This window comes from Amblyraja radiata, chromosome 9, assembly GCF_010909765.2.
Source record: "Amblyraja radiata isolate CabotCenter1 chromosome 9, sAmbRad1.1.pri, whole genome shotgun sequence".
Taxonomy (NCBI): Eukaryota; Metazoa; Chordata; class Chondrichthyes; order Rajiformes; family Rajidae; genus Amblyraja; species Amblyraja radiata.
In genome coordinates this window covers 8214646-8233907 of record NC_045964.1, presented here as the reverse complement: position 1 = coordinate 8233907, position 19262 = coordinate 8214646, and the positions used below count along the sequence as shown (strand labels likewise).

General features: G+C 40.6%; 1 protein-coding gene across 3 annotated transcripts in view; it reads left to right on the top strand.

Annotated features, from left to right (window-relative positions):
- The window catches only part of LOC116976741, a 201416-nt gene that overhangs the window by 9459 nt on the left and 172695 nt on the right, over positions 1 to 19262 (top strand). For 2 of the 3 annotated variants that reach the window (XM_033026630.1, XM_033026628.1), the window contains exon 1: positions 17199 to 17653. In XM_033026630.1, coding sequence (XP_032882521.1) covers positions 17642 to 17653 — 12 coding nt within the window. In that variant the 5' untranslated portion in view covers positions 17199 to 17641. Of the gene's footprint in view, positions 1 to 15510; positions 15567 to 17198; positions 17654 to 19262 lie in introns of those variants that run through there. The other variant, XM_033026629.1, reaches the window with a different exon arrangement.

The window sequence follows — 19262 nt, the reverse complement described above, 5'->3', positions numbered from 1 at the left end:
GATAGACAGAGTTGACGTGGAAAAGCTTTTCCCACTGAGAGTAGGGAAGATTCAAACAAGGGGACATGACTTGAGAATTAAGGGACTGAAGTTTAGGGGTAACATGAGGGGGAACTTCTTTACTCAGAGAGTGGTAGCTGTGTGGAATGAGCTTCCAGTGAAGGTGGTGGAGGCAGGTTCGTTTTTATCATTTAAAAATAAATTGGATAGTTATATGGATGGGAAAGGAATGGAGGGTTATGGTCTGAGCGCAGGTATATGGGACTAGGGGAGATTATGTGTTCGGCACGGACTAGAAGGGTCGAGATGGCCTGTTTCCGTGCTGTAATTGTTATATGGTTATATGGTTATATGATTCCATGAGCCCTAAGAGCTATATCTAACGCTCTCCAGCGGACCATCCTGAATGGCAGTATAAGATAACAGCTCCTCCGAAAAATAGTTATTTAGCCCTGTTAGTTTGTCAAATATAATATTTATTGAGAATAACAGACCTGATGAAAGGGGCAAGAATGGGAACGAGATGCAAACAAGAAAAGAGCCGCTGAACAACCTGAAAACTAAGAAAACACGGACAGCTCACCTACAAAGATACAAGAGGGCGAAGCTAGCAACAACCCGCACCAGAAAGACGTAGAGCTAATTTTAGCCACTGTTTTGGAGGGGTTACGGGACTTTCGCAAAGACACAAAAGAACAGCTAATCGATATTAAGGGCGAACTCACCAAGGTTAATCAAAAAATTGCGGTGGCGGAGCCACGGCTCAAAAGGGTGGAAGACCCTGTGCTAAACGTGGAGCAGGTGCTAGCTAAGATGATAAAAGTGATAAACCAGCAAGAAAACAAGCTACATGACCTAGAAGGGCGATCCAGACGGGAGAATATACGGATATATAATGTTCCCGAAGGAGCTGAGGGGTCGTCTATGGTGGCCTGTGGATAAGCTACTGCGGGACACACTTGAACTTCCACCCACAACGTAGTTTCACATCGAGAGAATGCACTGATCGCTCGCCCCGAAAACCCCCAGAGACCCAGGAGATAAACCACGATCCATAATAATCAGATTTCTCCGCTACAAAACGAAAGAGGAAATTTTGCGCAAGCCCTGGTGAAAGAAACAAGTGTTTTTGAATGGGAGACTAATATACTTCGATCAAGATTATGCCCCAGCTGTGTTACAGAAGCGAAAAGAATATTCTGAGGTGAAACGGGTGTTAAAGCAGAACAAGATCAGCTTCCAAACTCCGTTCCCCGCCAAGTTAGGAGTATTTTACGAAGACGAGACACGGCTGTACCAGACGGTGGATGAGGCGACCACTGACATGAGGAACAGAGGACTGCCCGTCAGAGTGACCACACCGAAAGAGAGCCTGGCTGAGCAACTATCCCGCACTGCGTGGGAAATGGTGGGAAGATCAAGACCGCAGGGGACGGCCGAGGAGCGGGAGAAGGACATCGTGAAGAAACTTCAGAAGACAGCCCTCATCTTCAGAAGAGCTTTAAGTTATGGATAACTTTTAAAATGTAGGTGAGCTGATCAGAACTTAAAAGTTGACGATGCGTTATTTCATTTGTTACGTTCAATTTTCCCCTATTTAAATGAAGATAAATACAGGGGAGGAATGCACGGGGAAGTGTGTTCTGCCTTATGGACGAAGTATTTTTTCTTTTTGTTTCTGTCTGTTCAGGGAGTAGATCTATTATGTCTTATTTCACCATGTTACTGATACATAGAAAGTTAAATACAAATGGCTAATGGCAAGGTAAAATTCATCTCTTTTAATGTGAATGGATTGTTAAATCCAATTAAACGCAGCAAAATTCTAAAATGAGGAAAGAATTATATATATATATATATATATATATAAAACAGTAGGAGAGGAGTTGCTACTCTCATCTCAAGCAAGTTCAACTTTGAGAAACTATTTGAAATGAGTGATAAGGAGGGTAGATTTATTTTAGTAACGGGGAATATAGATGGGAATCAAGTTACGTTGCTGAATGTATATGCACCTCCTGGAAGTGATTTTAATGGCTTCCAGAGAATTATTAACATAATGATAACGGAAACTGAAGGCCTTCTTATTTGTGGGGGAGACCTAAATATACATTTACAACCAGAGCTAGACTCGTCCAGTAGAAAAACTCATGATACAAAGTCTTTGCATAAGAAAGTCAAAAGTCTTTTTAAAGAGGTCAGTTTAATTGATATATGGCGGGACCTTTTCCCTAATAGAAGGATTACACCCATTACTCGGCCCCACACTCTCTATACACAAGAATAGACTATTTTATAACATTTGGAAAGGATAAGGATAAAATACACACCTGTGGAATTGGTATAATAGATTTGTGACCATGCACCTATTTACCTATCCGTTGATTTAGATCTACGTCCAAAAAATGCTACATGGAAACTGAACTCGAGCCTACTCAATGATCTTAACTTTAAGGAACAAATTTAAAAGGAGATAAATCTCTAATTAGAACTCTATGATAACGGAGAGGTCTCTCCCCCTATTTTGTGGGATGCTTTGAAGGCTGTTCCAAAAGGAAAAATTATAGCAATATCTGCATTTAAGAAAAAAATAAGGAATAAAACATTTGAGGATTTGCAAAATAAGCTGAAGGAACTGGAAAGGAAACACAAATTGACGCTGGCGCGGAATACATTGGAGGAAATTAGGAATACTAGGAATGAAATCAGCAATCTGGCTGCACAAGAAATCAAGAAAAAGTGAATGTTCCTTAAACAGAGGCACTATGAAAGTGGTTCTAAATCTATTGGCGTGGAAACTGAAAAAAAGGATGGCTGAAAATACAGTTCACGGAATCAGAGACCCAAGAACAAAAATATTGAAAAGTAAATTAAGTGAAATTCAGGAAGCCTTTGAAGTATTCTACAGAACTCTGTACTCTGAAGTTCCAGGAGGTAGACAAACTCAAGTAGACATCTTTCTGAATTCCATAGATTTGCCTATCTTAAATGAAGAACAAAAGATAATGACTGGAGACATAACAGAGGGTAAATTAAAAATTGCAATTAGTTGGCTCAAGCTGAGCAAGTCACCAGGATCTGATGGTTATACAGCAGAATGGTACAAGGAATTTAAAGATGAGTTAACACCTATTATACTCTGTACATTAAACTGGGTTTAAAAAAAGGCACAAACACCACTGAGGTGGAGGGAGGCAATTATCTCTGCTATACCAAAAGAAGATAAAGATAAAACAGAGTGTGGGTCATTTAGACCGATATCAGTTCTTAATGGAGATTATAAATGATTCACTTCTATCATGGCCAAACGGTTAGAACAGTTCTTGACTAAATTAATACACAATGACCAGACAGGGTTTATTCGGCAACGTCGAACACAGGACAATATACGACGGACACTACATATTGTGGACTACATTAAAAAAATAAGATTGAAGCAATAGTAATAAGTGTGGATGCTGAAAATGCATTTGACTGAAATGGAACTTTCTCTATCGAGTTCTACATAGATTTGGCCTGCATGACACTTATTAAAACCATACAGGCACTATATAATAAGCCTACTGCTAGAATTAAAGTTAACGGATATTTATCAAAGAGTTTTTCTCTTGGAAGGGGTTCAAGACAGGGATGTGCGTGGTCACCATTACTCTTTGCATTGTATTTGGAACCACCAGCTCAATATATAAGACAAAAACAAAGAAATAAAAGGTATTATTATTCAAGGGCTGAACATAAATTGGCCTGTTATGCAGATGACATTTTGATTTATTTGATGCAACCAACAAACTCTCTACCTAAATTGATGCAATCACACGAACAATATGGTCAACTGTCAGGATACAAGATTAACATAGGTAAAACACAACTGCTTACATACAACTACAGCCCACCAGCAGGTCAGAAGTAGGTACCCTCTGGCATGGCAAGCAGAACATCTCAAATATTTGGGCATCATTATACCAAGGGATTTTACAGAATTATCAGAATGCAACTATTCACCTATACAGCAAAAATTAAGGAGGATAGAGCTAGATGGAACCTAATTCCTTTCTTAAGTCTCAGCTCGAGAATTGAATCTATTAAAATGAACATATTGCCAAGACTGTTATATTTATTTCAGACCCTACCAATAGAGATTAATCAAAAACAATTTAATGAATAGGACAAAATATTGTCAAGATATATATGGCAAGGTAAAAGACCTAGGACCCGTCTCAAAACCTTACAGTTAACAAAAGAAAAGAGGGGATGGGGTCTACTCAAAGACTATTATCAGGCAACACAGTTAAGATCTATGATATGCTGGTGCAACCCATCATATGATGCTCAATGGAAAAATATTGAAGAGAGAACACTCGCCATTCCTGTACAAGCGATCATAGCTGACAGCAACCTACAAGACTATAAATGCTATTGAAAATCCTTGGGTAAAATTGACTCTTAAAATATGGAAAACAGTTATAACCAAAGATTTTACTTAGGAGTCACGTGAGTGACTACGTGAAGACCCCGTCCAGCACGCATGCGCGACATAGCGTCTCACACAGTGCAACAGCGACGAACGGGAGTACAGGCGCTCCCGCTAGAAGTTTAAAAAGCGGGACCTCCAGGTAAGTAACTTACTCTGAGGTTGTGTTTTTTCGAAACCCTTGTTCTGGTTTGTTCACTCACAGGATGAACAAGGGAAAACAAGCAAGAAAGGTCGTTCCCCGTTTGACTCCGACGGAACAGGAGAGTTCCATCAGTGGGGGGCGACCGGCGGCACCTGGGCCGCACAAGCTGCGATCCACAGTCGCCGCTAGCACAGCCTGAACAACAGCAGCGGGCTGGAGGTAAGGTAAAACTGAAGTCGGACCGGCCGGTATACTCAGACGAGTCCGGTGCGGAAGACTCACCGCCCGAGAGCGGCAAAGGTGGCCGTTTGAGCCGAATGGAAAGGCTCATGGAGCAAATGCACCAGCGAGACTTGCTCCGGGAGATGGGGCAAGCTCGCCAAGGGAGCACAGGCACTCCCGCTCCAGTGCACTACCACGCACTGGCTATCGCATCTCCCTCAGCAGAGGGGAGCGTTGGCGACCAGGACTGGGCTGGTCAAGAACAGGGGTCACTGGCCGAAGATATCGGGGGTATGCACGGGGTACAGGAACAGGAAGAGCTGCTGGGAGTGGTGAACCGCTACGTGGCAACACCACGAGCGGGGCGGCCGCTACATCCTAAACTGGCGGCCAGCATTGTCCACCTGTCCTTTAAACCACTGCAAGAACAGGTAGTCAATGAGGCGTTGGACCTCTACACGCCCCCTGAAAACTGTATTTCGCTCAATGTACCTGCCGTCAACAGTCAAATCTGGGGGTACATTGGGCAGGGTGTCAGAACCCAAGAATTGAAACTGCAGCGAATATTGAAGCTCCTGACGTCAGCTATCACCTCCTATGTTCGTTCCGTGGACGTGGTAGACATGTCAACTAACCAGCAAGATACCCTGGCTCTACTGTGCAACACACAGTACGAGATTAACAACCTCCGTAAGGAAGCAATAAGACCTGCCCTCAATGCGAAATTTGCAGGACTGTGCAGAACACCGGCCTCAGAACCACAGATCCTGCTATTTGGCAAGGACTTGCCCAAACAAGTCAAAGACCTGGATGAGGAATCCAAAGCATTTGGCCTCATGAGGGCAGGACCCGGAACGAGCAGAACCACTCAACCCAGACGGCAGTACCCCATCGCATCCACCAGTCGACGTCAACTTCATGGGACTGGTGAAAGCTCGGGGCCCGCACACCATCCCCGGAAGCCTTTTTTAGGCCAGGGTCCAGAGCGGGCCCCATGGAAAATGCGCCACCCCCACACAGCACCACCCCGACAGACAAGGAACCAGAAACAGAAGAAATGAATACACCAATAACAATGGAGGTAGGTGGGTCTGGTTCCCACCAGTACATAAAAGGTGGGGGAATTGTGCTAACAGGGGGTGACTACATCTGTTCATGGAAGCATGGAGGACTTCACACTTGATAGTTATATACTTAACAGTATTCGAGGATATAAAATTGAATTTATTCAAGAAAATATGCCACCAGTTCAGCATGCACCCCAAAGGGGTTTTACCCTCTCACTAAAAGAAAAACTGGAGGGACAAGCGGAACTGGTGAGGTTACTTACAAAGGGTATCATTGAGAAATCTGAACATGAACCTTTGGAATTTGTTTCAAATATATTTACCAAAACCAAAAAAGATGGTGGATGTCACATCATCATTGACTTAACTACATTGAATACTTTTGTTAAGTATATACACTTTAAAATGGAAACATTTGTGACTGCCAAACAACTGATTTATAAAGGATACTTTATGACAAGCATCGATTTAAAAGATGTCTACTATTCGGTACCTATTCATAAGGATCATCGTAGATACCTAAAATTTACCTGGATGGGGCAACTATGGCAGTTCAACATCAGCCCCAAGACTGTTTACCAAGATATTAAAACCAGCCTTGGCAATATTAAGAAAACAAAAACATATTGTCATGGCATATCTTGATGATATTTTGATAATAGGCAAAACCGTGGAATTAGCTAAATCAGCTGTATTAGCTACTAAACATTTATTTGAAACCTTGGGTTTTGTCATACATCCAGATAAATCTAAGTTGACGCCATCCACAACTATGGACTATCTGGGATTCACAATTAACTCAGTCCACATGTCTGTAACGTTGCCAAAAGAGAAATCAGCAGAATTGGCACAAACGTGTAACAAATTAATGGTTAACAATCGACCAACCATCCGACAAGTGGCAAGAGTAATTGGGAAAATAGTAGCAGCATTTCCAGCTACCCAGTTTGGACCTTTACACCATCAAAACTTACAAAGAGCAAAGGTGCAAGCGTTAAAACGGCATGCAGGTCATTTTGACCGAACCATGAAACTGCCCATTGAAGCAATATCAGAGTTACAATGGTGGATAGAGAACATTTGGCATAGTTCCAGTCCTATCATCATCAATAACCCAACGTTAACTATACAAACAGATGCCAGTGCTCAAGGCTGGGGAGCAACTAATACCATATCCAGCACAGGTGGTAGATGGACTAATCTAGAATCATCACTACTACAGACACTGGGCATAAATTATTTGGAAATGTTGGGTGCGTTCTATGGTTTAAAAGGATATTGTACAAATATGCACCATTTGCATGTTCGTTCGCAGATTGATAATACCACAGTGGTGGCCTATATTAACCATATGGGTGGGATAAAATCGATATCATGTGACAATTTGGTCAACACAATCTGGCAATGGTGTGTTGATAAAACATATTTGGCTATCAGCAACTTACGTACCAGGTAAGCTAAATACAGTGGCAGACACCAGGTCATGCAAGTTTAATGATAACACCGAATGGGTGTTAAACCCCAAAATATTTGCTGAAATTACAAAGCAATATGGCACACCAGATATCGATCTCTTTGCATCCCAACTGAATCACCAGGTACCAATGTATGTCGCTTGGGAACCAGACCCTGAGGTAGCGGCGATGGATGCATTTGCGCTGGCCTTGGGGAACTATTTTTTCTATGCCTCATCAGTCGGGTACTATGCAAAATACAGATAGACTCTGCTTCAGGCATCTTGGTAGTACCCGACTGGCCTACACAGCCATGGTTCCCAGTGGTCCTTGACAGGGTCATTGAAACACCAATGACCATTGCCAGTGGACCAGATCTACTGATTCACCCTGTCAGGCGAAAGTCACCCATGCCATGACAGAATTAACCTACTGGGTTGCAGATTCTAAAAAGACTTTTGCTGGACCTGGGATTGTCAAGCAGGACCATGGACACGATGACAGCGTCTCACCGACTTTCCACCAAGAAACAATACCTCTCGAGCATAAGAAAATGGGAAACAACCTACTCATCAACCACCATAACACATGTACTGGAGTTCCTGGCCAGCCTTCACCATGATGAAGGTCTGAGCTATAGCGCTATCAATTGTGCTAGAAGTGCACTGTCAGCCTACCTAAGACAGGCACCAGGACAACAGGCCATAGGGTCTCATCCGCTGGTGATCAAATTAATGAGAGGGATCTTCAATTCAAACCCCCCAAGACCTAGGTATACCAAGATCTGGGATGTTAGTGTTGTCCTGACATACCTAAGGGGATGGTCACCAGCCAGATCCCTCACTCTGGAACAGCTAACCCTGAAAACGGTCATGCTAATGGCGCTAGTCTCAGCACAAAGGGTCCAGTCCCTTCACTTACTCAGACTGGACAACATGGTCATACCAGACCAAATAACATTCACCATTCAGGAGCTGGTAAAACAGACCAGACCAGGAACTTCAGGTCTTATTATGGAATTCCGGGCGTACCCACCTGACCCCTGTTTATGTGTCATGACTCATTTGCTGTTATACATCAACACAACTAAAGATTCCCGAGGGAGAGAAAAAGCTCTATGGGTCAGCCACAAAATACCACATGGTCGGGTGTCGAGCCAAACCATCTCTAGATGGCTCAAATAGGTACTGGGAGCTACTGGAGTGGATACTGACATTTACACATCTCACTCCACCAGGGCAGCATCCACGTCGGCGGCTCAAAGAATGGACGTGCCATTAGACCACATCTTGGCAACAGCGGGGTGGTCCATGGAGAGAACCTTTCAAACGTTCTATGACAAGCCGTTAGCAGAACCTGTTTAATTTGCAGAAATAATTTTGGACTCTGCAAACATAATTTAAGCCCGGGGGAGCATTATTTTTCTTTATTGTTTTCAAAATAAATACCATTATTGTTTTATAAACAGATTCATGGTTGATTACGATAACATACTTCCTCCCTTGGATGACTTCGGCAGCGAGTGAAGTATGAACTGTTACACGGTTTGAAATCACAGAGCTTTAAAATCTTCACGTAGTCACTCACGTGACTCCGAAGTAAAATAGTAAGATTAAATGAGAACTTACCAGTTTGAAGTTTGATCTGTATTTTATGAGGAGTTACGATGAGGGATTAGGTGCCCTCCGCTCCCACCCTCAATTATAGAGATCAACTGGTAACTTAGTTCTCCTTATCTTTACTATGTTTATTTCAATTACTGTGTTGTTTCTGTGATTCCACACCGCTGCTTTGAAGTATGCCGCGCATGCATGCTGGACGGGGTCTTCACGTAATCCCTCATCGTAACTCCTCATAAAATACAGATCAAACTTCAAACTGGTAAGTTCTCGTTTAATCTTACTATTATAGAGGAGCAAGATAGACCACTCCTACGAAATCCAATGGGCTGACGTGTAGTACGGATCGGAACGTCACGGAACGTCACTTCCGCCATTTTAGGAATAAGACCCCGATCTCCATTATGCCTCTCACAGTTTAATCCACGTCAGTCCATTGAATTTTGCAGCTTATCTTGGTCTCTTAGCCTTCCATGTTAGACCATTACTATCTTTGTTGATAATAAATAAGGTGCTCTTTTTAAAAAAAAAAAAATAAATAAAAAGGGAAACTGCGTATAAAATGAGCAACAATGCGCAATGAAAGGTCTCTGGACCATATGAATTCTACGATCGTTGGTTTAATCAGTGTTGTGGGGGGACGGTATGTGTGTGTTTCTGTGTGAGTGGCAAGATAGAGATAATAGATTTCAAAGTTCCTCATGGATCAGAAGCAACTTTGATTTAAAGCAACTCATGATGTACATAAGCCATAAAGGCAATTATATTTGCCTTTATATTTTGCTATGATATAATGAACATAAGCCATAAGGCAATATATTTGCCTATATTTATATTATATATGATACACACACACACATATATAAATGTGAAATTGATGTATATAATTATGTAACACATACATATTTCTCTAGTTTCTTATATATATATAAACACATATATTAATTATACATATATATATATATATATATATGATGTGTATATATGTGTGATATATATGTATATAAATATATAACACACACATATGTATGTTTCTCTAGTTTCTTTCTTGTGATCTCCCAATTTTGTTGAACTTTTTTTTCTTTCATTCAACCTCTCTCTCCGAAATCCTAATATTGTGAATAAATATAAATTAATACATGCCAAGATATTTTTTCATTCTATATTAGTGTAAAGAAATATAGTGTATACATACCTACATTGATGCAGAAGTTCGAGCATCAGACATGAAAACTGTGCATTGCTACCATAGTTTAGTTTTAAATTTAACATATATTTGAGGGAAATCTACATATATTTGAGGGAAATGAGTTACCGTATTTCCCGGCAATGAAGACGTACCACCATTTGAGTTGCTAAATTTTGAAAAAACGATGGCGGGACAGGATCGAGGGTTTGGGGTCCAGGGGTCCGCAGCCTTTTTTGCATAGGGGCCAGGACCCTCCGGGACTAGCTGCAGTTCCCAGGTCACCTGCGAGCCCCGGGTCTAGCTGCGGTTCCGCTGTCCGGACTCGGCAGCCGCTCGCAGCCACCCGAGCTCTGAGTGAGTTTTTAAATGTGAATATCTCATAACTAAACATTTGTGGGTTAGCAGTATATTGCATCAATCCACTCAATTTTAAATCGTTCTACAACAAAATTCATAAACAAGGATTACACTTTTTATTTCTGTCATTTATGGTAAGATTTACATAATTTATTGTTTTATGTGTGAGATATACAGGGTGTTCAGAACAAAGACGGCAGTTCTTTGACAAGTACTCCGTAGTTCCCTATAGGAGATCTTATCAACGAGTATTCTGGACCCACTGTCAACATCTGAAATTACAGTAATATATCATATAGAATTAACTTATAAGAACAAATCTGATTATAATTACATAACTGCAGAATGGATGATATGTCACTTAATTGCAATTGTTTTCAGGGGTGGGGAGAGACATGTATATTGAAGATGCATTTTTCCTCTAGTAGGTCAATTTATGCCTACTGAATATATTCTGTATTCATGCCTACTATATTCTGTTGTGCTGAAGCAAAGCAAGAATTTCATTGTCCTATCTGGGACACATGACAATAAACTCTCTTGACTTGACTTGATTTATTTTAAATGTAGAAGAGCTTACAATACCATGCATGCCTTACAACAAGAACAAAACCAAAAATGTACAGCAGTGTAAAAATTGATACTTTTATTATTGTTTAAGAAAAAACTGCAGATGCTGAAAAATCGAACGTAGACAAAAATGCTCCAGTATTTTTGTCTACCTTTATTATTGTGCTAAGTCTAGATCTATAAAAGAAGACTTTCTAATAACTTGCTCATGTACCAAAAAATGTCTTGTATAATATAATACATTGCCGGGATCATAATAATAGAATTATATATGTTACTGTCATCATACATTGGGAAGGAAATTAAGGCTTTAACGTGTGCTCCCCGTGGCATGTCGTTGTTCCCTATAACTCTATTTATCATGTATTTTAAGCACCATTGATCTGTGTACATTGTGTATATTTAACACCATTTATCATGTATTTTAAACACCATTGATCCGTGTACATTGTGTGTATTTAAAAAAAAATTTTTAATATAATTTTATTTATTAGAAGTAGTGTACATTACAATAATATAAGCCAAAAATAACATAATACATTTCCTGTACCACTTCATATTTTAAACTTTAAAAAGCAGAACGTAGAGAGTGAAATAGGATAGTAAGTGTGTGAAAGAGTGATCAAAAGAGACCCTTAGACACGAATAATTCGAAAAAGAATTAAGAAGTAAGCCATAGAAAAAGAAAAAGAGAAAAAGATAACAGAAGATATATTAAAAGTAAAAAAATAGATAAAAGGGATATACCAACATTGTGTATATTTAACACCATTTATCCTGTATTTTAACACTATTTCAAACCGGCTTAAACACAAGCCGATTCGGGACCTCCGCTGCTTGGAGGTCCTGAATCGGCTGCCTCCTACCGGAGACCGGGGCTTCATGATGTTATAGGCCGCGGGCCGACAGTCGGAGCTTTTCTCCGGCGAGGAATCCCAGACTCAGCGAGGGAAAGTGCACGCTGCCCCCGCAACTAGAAGCTCCGCACACCGCGGCTTCAGAGTATTATAGTCCGCGGGCCAGCGATCAGAGCAATTCTTCTGGCGACTCCCGGCTCCGCGATCTGAGCTATAGGAAGAGATCGGCCTCAAGACAGAAAGTTATAATTTTTTTTCTTACCTTTCGTCTTTAGTGGGGAACCTGAAGAAAAACTGCTATAAAGTGCTTGAATCGCTTACATTGGCGATTCGAGCACTATAGCAGAACGACTCGCTACGCGTGTAGATGTGGACGCCATGACAGAAGCCCATTCAAAAAACCCCCTCATATATATGATTCCCAAAATGGCGCTAAACAAATTACCCATGAGTCCATGACTGTACTACAGCTTTTTCGTCGAGTGGTTTATCTTGCTCCTCTATAATCTTTGGTTATAACAGAGTATAATTTAGAGGAAGACATTACAATTCTTAAATGGTGTGCCTATGACAGATTTTACTCCTAATAAATTATGGGTATGGGTAATGTGGGCTGATGGGATTGGTTTCCAGAGGGCTAGTATGGACATTGTGGGCCAAATGGATTCTTGGGGTGACAGATCAGTCACTCAAGCATGATGTGCTGGCAGCTCACTCACGGCTGGTGGGCGAGCAGATGACTCACGGCTATTCCTTGAAATTCCATTTCAAGCAGGGTGCAAGGCCATCAAATTCAAATGCAGTTTCCTAGCACTTCAAGCAGGGTGCAAGGCCACCAAATTCAAGTGCAGCTTCATACCTCTTCAAGCAGGGTGCAGGGCCACCAAACTCAAGTGCAGTTTCCTACCACTTCAAGCAGGGTGCAGAGCCACCAAACGCAAATGCAGTTTCATGCCACTTCAAGCAGGGTGCAAGGCCACCAAATGCTAATGCTGTTTAATGCCATTTCAAGCTGGGTGCAAGGCCACCAAATTCAAGTGCAGTTTCATACCACTTCTAGCAGGGTGCAAGACAGCCAAATTGAAGTGCAGTTTCAAACCATTTCAAGCAGGGTGCAACGCCACTAAATTCAAGTGCAGTTTCATACCATTTCATGCAGGGTGCAAGGCCACCACATTCAAATGCAGTTTCATACCATTTCAAGCAGGAAACCAACATAAAACCACACAAAACACCACATAAACACCACACTCACAGTTCAGTAGACATTCAGTGTGTTCAGTTGATTCACAGCCCAGACAGAGTCGTGACCTCACCCTCCCCCATCTTGCAGAGACTGAGCCACACCCATACTTCCGGGTTTTATAATCCATCCCCCCCTCCCACCGGAAGGGGCGTGGCCTTCATGGCGTGAGTGACAGGAGAAAGATTCTCAATATTTTTTTAAACACTAATAACACTTTTATTTTTCATTGATGGGAAGAATCCTCTGCACCTGATGAGCGGAGGGGGACTGAGTAAGATGGCCAAAAATCACAGCTGTAAGTGGTAGCGTTTTATCTAAAATCAATATACAGTGCAAACAGGAAGTTGTCCAGTTACCACCACCAACAACCATTTGCAGTGCAGCATTTCAAAGCAGTTACCACCACCAACAACCATTTGCAGTGCCGCATTTCAAAGCAGTTACCACCACCAACAACCATTTGCAGTGAAGCATTTCAAAGTAGTTACCACCACCAACAACTATTTGCAGTGCAGCATTTCAAAGCGGTTACCACCACCAACAACCATTTGCAGTGCAGCATTTCAACACAACCACATTTTTATTTTCTTAACACATTAAGGGCACTCACAGTTGAGTAGACATGTTTTCAGTGTTATTCACAGCTCAGAGAGACATGACCCTCTCGCTTCCTCCATCTTGCAGAGACTGAGTGAGGCACAACTCTTCCGGGTTTTATAGTCCCTCCCCCCCCCCCCCACCAGCAATGGCAGCAGAGAGAATGTCAAAAAATTTAAAGCATTAATAACTCTTTTATTTTTCATCGATGGGAAAAATCCTCTTGTCCTGCGCAGCGGAGGGGGACTCTGAGTAAGATGGCCAAAAATCACAGCCGTAAGTGGCAGCGTTTTTTCAAAAATCATGAAACAGAAAAACAGGAAGTGGTCAAGATCTTACTTTTAGTAACATAGATGTGCCCCTGGAGAGTAAGACCATGTTTATTGGACTCATACCTGAAGACTGGTGGAAAAAAGACAAATACTTACTGAATATATTGATGGTAGCTGGTAAAAAAGCTCTCACAAAGAAACGGTTATCACAGGAGAGCCCAACTCTGAATACATGGATGGACATCACAATGGACATTTAAAAAATGGAGAAAATAACAGCATATGTTAGCTTTAAACTGGATTTATTTGTGTCACGCTGGGAAAATTGGGTTAACTATGTAACACCTCATAGACCAGACTTTATTTTTACAAATTTTTGATTATATAGTAAAGAAAGGATCACTCCCTAAGTGTTCCTAGATTTTACTGTGTTCTTGTTTCTATATTTGTTTTGTACAAATCTCAAAAAGAGGTAATTCAAGACAAACATAAGTGGATGATGTACACATATAGCATTATACCTGAAACCGGTTTTATGGAAATGTGTTTGCTGTGGAATGCGAATAAAAGAGTATATTAAAAAAAAAGATATGTGCATAGGAGTTGAAGTGATGAGACTGCTATGCATTGGGTTGAGTAATGAAAGGGATCCATTACTGTGACAATAATACAAACACACCCCACAGATAAATTGGATTGGTCAGGAATTTGTATACACATTTTGAAAGTAGCATTCTGAAAGCAAAATTCTGCAAGCTTCTGCAAATTCTGCATGCACACATGGTTGAATGGTTGCGCGCTCAACAAAGAAAAAAAAAAGTAAAGGATTACTGATGCAAAGGAATGAATGTTTTTCCTGTTTTAACTCGAGTCAGAAATACTGCACAGAAAGAGGCGCTTCAGCCCTTCAAGGCCGCACCTAACAACAAATATCCATTTTCACTCCTCTTACATTAATTCCATTTTATTCTCCCCACATTCTCATCAACTCCCCCTAGATTCTTCGATGCATCCACTCACCAGTGGCAATTTACAGTGGCCAATTAACCACTGACCCACACATCTTTGTGAGTAAACCAGAATATGCAGAGGATACCCACATGGCCAAAGGGAGGGCATGCAAGCTCCACATTGACAGCTCCAGATATCAGGAACTTATCCAGATCTGTAAGAATGTGACTTTCCTGGTGGCGTCAGTAATCCTTTACTTTTTTTTCTTAGAAAGGTACAACCATGCATTCTTGCCTCTTGGTAACCATCTAATTATGGTATTTGTCTTCACAATATTACTCGTGTCATTGTTTACTCGTGTCATTGTCATAGAACACCTAATCTTTTGATATCCATTTAAGTATGCTTTCTTCAGTTTCTGCCCATGGCAGAATGTTATATATCATAACATTTGATATATAAATGGTGCTAATTCTGAAATTTATGCTTGTAGGGAGAAAGTAAAGGATACATGAAGATAGTGAAAGACATGAAGATAGTGAAATTATGGTAAGTGTGCAAAAGTACGTTTACACAATTAGTATTCCTTGTTATATTTGGGAAGATTGTGTCAATTCATTTCGAACAGCTCTAACTGGTACTGCAGAATACAAAACACTGCTCTAGCATTGGCTAACTATTTATTGGAAGGCTACTTAAAAAAAACAACACATTGCATGCTGGAGATCTGATTTAAACCACAAAGCAACAGGAATACTCACCAGTGTTTAAGAAGGAACTGCAGATGCTGGAAAATCAAAGGTAGAAGAAGGGTTTCGGCCCGAAACGTTGCCTATTCCCTTCGCTCCATAGATGCTGCTGCACCCGCTGAGTTTCTCCAACACTTTTGTCTACCTAGGAATACTCACCAGCTCAGGCAGCACCTGTAGGGGGAGAAGTAAAGTGAAAGGTTCTGATGTAACGTCATCAATTTGAAACGTTTCCGGAGTTTGTCAGTATCTTCCCAAATATTTGATGCTTGGCTCATTTTTTTGGATGGGGGTCTATTGCTGATTTGTTACATGGTGTACTTCAATGATGTTGGAGATTGTTTCTTGAGATATACGATTATATTGTGTGTTGTAAATGATCAAAACACGATTATAGTTCTGAATCTCCCTATTCATTAATCTGATTCTCTTGAACATGTTATTTGAAGGGTATATGCTTTTCAGGGGGGAGGGGGGGAAGACCATTAAATTAAAATACTGCCACTATATTCTGCTTTATTTTGGTTTTATTTCAATAATTCTGTCAGCTTGTGAGGCTATTTTAGGTGCCCAGATTTAAAAGTTTAAACAATGACATCTACTAGAAAACAGTTCGAACAAGCTGTGATGATGACGGTTGATTTTGATTTCACTGTATTAAATTATTATTTGATATAATTTTCTATTGGGAATTAGCTATGCAATATTTCTGTGGTGTTCTGAGAGGCTGTATTTCAATAAATTAAGCCAACAGGCTGCTCAGGATAAAAATAATTATCAGAAGAGATCCATCCTGAATGAGCTGTTCTAAGATATTGCTTCTCAGCACATGCAACATTTCGCCAGTTGGACAGAGATCAGCCAAACTTCTCAAGAATAACTAGTGAAGGGCAATTAACTGTTTAAGTCTGCAAATCCTTGAATGAATGTATATAAATTAGGATAATAAAAATAAATGTTGACTTCTTCCATCTTGGGCCATGTTGTAGGAACATCTTTGTCATCTTCAGAACTGACCTAACCCTCATTTCTGCAATCTCTTCCAGTCTTAGTCTACTTGGAATTTCCATTTCTCTGCTTATACATCTTTCACACAACTCCTGTCCCATAATTGGTGGTGCTCTGTGGACCCCATGCTTTAAACAATTAAGTTGGAGTGAAAGATCCTACTCACTGGATGTCTCTGAATTCACCAGTGATGTGACTGTGCAGCATTTCAAAGATCTTGATGATATTTTATTCTGTTATGTCTCTGGGCTATGACAATATTCTGAGTAATTTAAATCTGCAATGAAGTGATGTTTTTTTTTTCTGCGAGGAAGAGATAGTCATAATGGTTTCATTAATATTAATTCTTATTAAATATGGATTAGTTTTAAACTGGAAAATAGCTGATCGCTTGCAAAATTGTTTTGTGCAAGTGATTCTTTTACAGTATGTGCCTGAAAATAGTGGCTGATGTGTGCAGTGCATCAGACATCTCGTTATTATATTCAAAATACATGGAGCTTTCCAAATCGGTGGGGGGTGTTGGTGACAGGGGTTAGCAAAGGGGGCTGTAAGAAAATAAGAATGATGGGTTTAGCTTGTGGAGGCTATATTTTTTCTCTTGGAATCCACGGTATGGATATTGTTTATTAAGTTGTGTCCATGGAATTGTGGTATTTAATGGCAAGCGTACATTTAGAAGTGACAATGTAAAATACCCTATGCAGAGCTGTGTATGCATTTGTCAAGCTGCCTAGGCACTTGGCTTGAAGCCCGCAGGCTTTTGTAATCAAAGCATGATCACGATCACCATGCAGTTACTACTGGGATACTGACCGATGTCTCTAGAAGCTGTTTGGAAGAAGCCCAGGATTGCTCATACTCAAAATGCAGAAGGCTGTGAGTATTTTCATTTGTATTTTAAAAGACTGACGTAGTCTTTGTGAAAGCTATGAGCAGCAAAGTAAGTTCTGCTATGTGTAGCAGAGTAGAGATGACTATAAATCTGTATTAGAAAGAAATGGCTTATTAAATAGAAGGTAGTGCCAGCCATTTTCAGGCTGGTCGATCAGCTGGGTTCCGGTTACAGTTATTCTGGTTGCAGGAGTTGAATGTTGGGTATGCATGATCAGCACGTGTGTGTGTGTATGTTTGAATGTGTGTATCTGTGTCTGTCTGTATTTGAGAAGAAATATATACATACATATATTTAAATCCATACTTCAAACTCTCCTGAGTGAGAGTCAGTTATCAGTGGACTCAAACTAAAGTGTGATGCTACAAGAAAGGGAATCAATTCCTGGAATAAGGCAGCAGTCAGACTGTTATGACTATGCATTTGCGCTCTTGTGTTGAAACAAAAAAGGTATGAATGTTAGGTACTTCACTAGCTTGCAACAAAGATAATTATTGGCATATAAATCTCTGTCAGCATGAGTGTTGGGTTTACAATTTTACAATCAAATAACTTCACCTAAGCCATCATGCTTTTTCTCTGTTGGATTGTGCAGCACTATCTTTGAATTGTCGAACAGCTGTAGATTCTTTTGTCTCTTTGTGTAAGCTGAGAATGGAGGACTCGTGATAAATTAATATTGGTGAACCATGATAAGACTGGGGTGGGGGGCGATTGGGGGAAGGTAGAAAAGAAATGGGGGATGGGAGGAAAATGTTCACCAGAATTCAAATACACTCGAAGTCTTTTGTTCTTTTACTTATTGCCTATATTTTTTTCTACCATGTCGATTGCTCAACATTATCATATGAAGTTTCGCCCTTGAATGTTATTCCCAAGTTAATGTTAGAGTACCAAAACCATTTTCGGGTAGACCTTTAGGAACCTACTTATATGAATACTATTTACTAGCACTTGGTCTGGAACCTTTTATACCGTGGAAGTTCAAGTGTTTATCTCAATAATTCTTAAATGTTATTCCAGCCACTCAGGAGGTATGTTCCAGATTGCAGCCATTCTGGGTGAAAAAAATTCTTCCTGAGATCCTCTCTCATCCTCCTTAGCTCAAACTCATCTTATTCAGTCTGTTCCCCTTATCTGATGCACTACATTTCAGGCAACACGGTGATGAATCACCTCTGCACACTCTGGTGCAATCACATCCTTGCTAAAGTAAGGCATCCAGAATTGCACACAGTATTTTTGGGCTGAGGAATGGTTGATGAATTTAATACTGAGAAATGCGAGGTGTTGCATTTTGGAAAGACTAACATGGGCAAGACTATGCAGTGAATGGTTGATCACAGGGGAGTGTTGTAGAGCAGAGGGACCTGCAATCAGAGGGCGATCTAGCAGGTACATAGTTTGTTGAAAGTGGCACCACGGGTAGATAGGGTGCTCAAAAAGGCATTTGGCTTGTTGGCCATCAGTCAGAGTATTGAGTATAGAAGTTAGGAGGTCATGTTGCAGTTATATAAGATGTTGGTGAGGCAGCATTTAGAGTATTGTGTTCAGTTCTGGGCACCATGTTACAGGAAAGATGTTGTCAAGCTG